Below are 4,016 nucleotides of genomic sequence, written 5' to 3' on the forward strand. Positions count from 1 at the left end.
AAGAAAAAATGGACGGTAGCCAATAGGAAACGGGCGATGTCCAACAAGCCAGCAAACAAGTATAGTCTCGATGGCCTTCTCTCCAAACACACACACCACATGTGCGCACACAATGACACACAAATAATTATTTATATATATATACATATATATGTATATATATATATATATATATACATATATATGTATATATATATATGTATGTATATAAAGTATATGTGTATATGTATATGTAAGTACATACATATATATGTACATATATATATATATATACATATATATGTACATATATATATATATATATATGTATATACACATATACGTCCGTATGTATATGTTTGTGTGTTTGTACGAGATGATTAATACACACACAAAAACATTAACATCCCAAAATAAGAAAGGGAAGGTCGGTGGGGTCTTGCAAGAATAACATTACATCGGCGCTGAGAAATGAAGAAATAGGTTTCCCTGAAGACTGCCCGGATCGTGTACAAAATCGAACCACTGTAGGTGGGCCGTGAAGTACCAGTGTGAGCGATAAAAGAAAAACGTGATTCTCTCCTGAAGTTACACGTGGCGCCTTGTCCGAGCGCTTGATGGCAGTCGCTGCTGCGGTGTCGCCACTGGTCGGCGGTCTCTCAGTAGAATAGTAAAGTGGAGCATGTTGTGTGTACAGTAGAATATTAAAAATGCTTTCAGCGCGTGTATACGGCCATAGCTTCTTCTTCTTTCTTATATAAAGGCTTTCAGCGCGTGTATATGGCCACATCTTCTTCTTCTTCTTCTTTCTGTGAAGAAGTGTATACCACATCTTCAGAGCAGCAGCAGCAGACCCCCCCCCAAAAACACACACACGAGATAATTAAACTTTAGCACAACTGTACTTCGACCACAGATCTGCCACACAATATTAACCACTTCAATTTTGATCACTGCAATGCCTGGCCTTCCTATTCCTCGTATTGACATCCAGCCCTGCACTACTATTGCTCGATTCGAGGAAATGACCCAGAACGCAGCTCGAGTTCAAGAGTCATTGTTAAATTCTATACTTAAAGAGAATGCTTCTTGCGAGTATCTTCAAAATTTTGGTTTGCCCACCGACGGACGCAGTATTGATCCCCTCACTTTCAAAAGCTGTGTGTCCATGATCACCCACGCTGACTTGAAGCCTTACATACAGAGGATTGTGGATGGTGAAAATTCATCCATTCTTACTGCATCTCCCATCGATGCCATCTGCTTAAGGTATGTGTGTAATATAATACAAATTATAAGTATTCAATTCAATCCCATTCTCTCTCTTTGCTTTCTTCGATTGCATTATTAATGTATGCATATATATATATATGTATAATTGCTCTTCTTGTAATCTAAGAAGCACGTATTATTTGTCTCGAAGAAGATGCAGTAATTAGTCCAGGTCAATCAATGAATTACTTCTTCTTCTTCCTCTGCTTCTTTTTTTCTACGGACTCCTGAAGTGCTGCATAATTCGATTGTTCATTCATGAAATACGTCAGTGCAAAATTCGATTAATCCTTCATGAAATTCTTGCATACTGTATGTAATTCAGCTCTGGAACTACTGATACACGAGAAAAATACCTTCCATTCCATGAAGGTTTGAAGGCGGGCACTTTGGCGGTGGCTAGTATCGCTGCTGCATTCAGAGATCGGTGAGTAGTTTGAATAATTTGCACCAATATTTATATCTTTGCTGCTGTGATATTGCCTAGAGAGCAATAAGAAGAGCTTAAGCATTATAATTCACAATTCTTGAATATGCGCATCCGATTTTTTTAAAACTAATAATGAATTGTGTACTTGTATATCCTGCAGCGTGTATCCGATCGAATCAGGAGCAAGAATACTGGAGTTCCTCTTTTGTGGGAAATTCTTCCCTACAAAAGGAGGATTAAGGGCTGGGACTGCAACGACCCACATGATTAGGAGTGATGTGTTCAAATTGAGGCAGAAGCGCAATGGGATGAGGGCATGCAGTCCAGACGAGGTGGTACTTGGCTCAGACTGCAGGCAGTCCATGTATTGCCACTTATTATGCGGGCTTCTTTACAGTGAAGAAGTGGAAGTGTTAAGCTCACCCTTTGCATACACGTTAGTGGAGGCTTTGAGAGCCTTGGAAAGCGAGTGGCAAGACCTGTGCGAAGACATCAGGGTAGGGAAATTAAGCCCTAAAATCACAGATCATACGCTTCGGGTTGCAGTAGGCGACATTCTGAGTCCAAATCCTACGCTAGCAGAAGGGATCTCGATGAAGTGTAGAGGTTTGATGATGGGTGATTGGAATGGAGTGATAGAGGCGTTGTGGCCCCGGTGTAAATATGTCCTCTCGATAATGACGGGGGCGATGGAGACTTACATGGAGAAACTGCAGCGTTATGCAGGCTCGAAGGTGCCCTTGGTTAGCGCTGACTATGGTGCCACCGAGGGTTGGATCGGGGTTAATATTAACCCGAGGTCAAGCCCCCCGAGCGGCGTTTCTTTCACTCTTGTGCCCAGCCTAGCCTTCTTCGAGTTCATCCCCTTGCACAGGTCTACCAGCATTAAGGCCGGCGGCGCCGTTGACGACGACCACAACGCTGCCGCTGCTCTCAATGGTCCCACCAGCTCTTCAGCTGCTACGTACGACGAGGGCTCCCCCGTTGGCCTCGCTGAGGTGAAAGTTGGCCAGGAGTACGAGATCGTCATGACGACCCAATGGGGTAAGCGAGTTTCTTCCTTCCTTATACCAGCAGCAGCTGCACGCACATTATTATTGCTGTCTTTCAACTGCTGTCACAAGCCCCCCTTCCCTCTCTCTTAACATAAAAAGAAAGTGTGGCCTAATGCTTTAATCGTTCGATAAATGGGGATCAAGATTCTAACTCTCGTTGTATTCCATTTTTTGGCTTGATCACAGGACTGTATAGGTATCGGCTCGGAGATGTGGTGAGGGTAACAGGCTTCTACAACACGGCCCCGCAATTCGCCTATGTGTGCAGGAAGAATGTGGTGCTCAGCATAAACATAGACAAGAACACGGAGAAGGATTTGAAAATGGTGGTCAACCGAGCAGCCAAGCGGCTGGCAGAAGCGAGCGGGAAGTCCATTGAGCTGGTGGACTACACTAGCTACGCAGACCGTAAGACGGCGCCGGGGCACTACGTCATCTTCTGGGAGGTGGTGGCCAGTGACGAGCTGCACAAGAGGCCGCCGTGTCAACAACAGCAATTACAAGAGGATAATCTCATTGAAAATAATATTCAGCTCCAACAGTGGCTTGCCGATTGCGCCACCCTCATGGACCGTGCCTTCGTTGAGCCCGGCTACGTCACCTCTCGCAAAATGAGCACCATTGGTGCCCTCGAGCTTTGTGTGGTCCAGCGTGGAACCTTTTCAAGGCTTCTAGACCGCTTCTTGTCCAAAGGGGCCGCCATCACACAGTACAAAACCCCCCGCTGCGTCGTCTCTTCCGACGTCCTCTCCATTCTCCGGAATAGTACCTCCACCGCCCTTTTCAGCTCAGCCACCTTCTCCTAGGGCCGGGCGGCCACCACGTTGGCCAAGAGTTTTTATTTCTTTCTCAAGCCTTCTTAAGGGGACTTTTTCTCGACACAAAGCTGCCGTGTGGCCCCCCGGATGTCACGCACGTTATTAAACAGCCTTAATAACTTGCAAGATGAGATTCCAAAGAGATCATTGGAAGGAAGCAGAGTTCCGGAAGAACGTCTTACTGAGCTGGATTAAAAACCTTCTCATTGTAATTTGAAGAAGAAATTGAAACAAAATATAACTAAAACTTGAAAATTTTGAAGAGGATTCATTTCCTTCTCCCATAAATTTGAGCAAAAGCTTTGCACAAATACGAACAAGTTCTAGGCTAAGTTGAACCATTCTTTTTCTCGAACCCTGATTGGAAGGGCATGCTTCTTTTCATTTCTTTAAAAGGGTACTCCAACTCTAGTCCTGATATACAAAAAGTGAGAGATTCAGTACTTTGAATTCATTTAAACA

General features: G+C 44.2%; 1 protein-coding gene across 1 annotated transcript; it reads left to right on the forward strand.

The window, feature by feature from the left end:
* The first annotated feature begins 767 nt into the window (after nucleotides 1–767).
* Nucleotides 768–3,744, forward strand: LOC147637066 (jasmonoyl--L-amino acid synthetase GH3.5-like). The gene is made up of 4 exons (XM_086800685.1): nucleotides 768–1,248; nucleotides 1,577–1,678; nucleotides 1,842–2,725; nucleotides 2,923–3,744. The coding sequence occupies exons 1-4, from the start codon at nucleotides 938–940 to the stop codon at nucleotides 3,540–3,542; spliced, it is 1,917 nt and encodes a 638-aa protein (XP_086656811.1). The 5' UTR covers nucleotides 768–937; the 3' UTR covers nucleotides 3,543–3,744.
* Nucleotides 3,745–4,016: the final 272 nt, after the last annotated feature.

This window comes from Cibotium barometz, chromosome 7 (genome assembly GCF_041138505.1).
Source record: "Cibotium barometz isolate CiBa-2024 chromosome 7, ASM4113850v1, whole genome shotgun sequence".
Lineage (NCBI taxonomy): Eukaryota > Viridiplantae > Streptophyta > Polypodiopsida > Cyatheales > Cibotiaceae > Cibotium > Cibotium barometz.

Bases quoted from the DNA above. Each gene is read 5' to 3' on its own strand.
- LOC147637066 (XM_086800685.1), top strand. From the start codon at position 938: ATGCCTGGCCTTCCTATTCCTCGTATTGACATCCAGCCCTGCACTACT. The intron at 1,249-1,576 runs GTATGTGTGTAA...TATGTAATTCAG, and splicing joins ATCGATGCCATCTGCTTAAG to CTCTGGAACTACTGATACAC. The intron at 1,679-1,841 runs GTGAGTAGTTTG...TATATCCTGCAG, and splicing joins GCTGCTGCATTCAGAGATCG to CGTGTATCCGATCGAATCAG.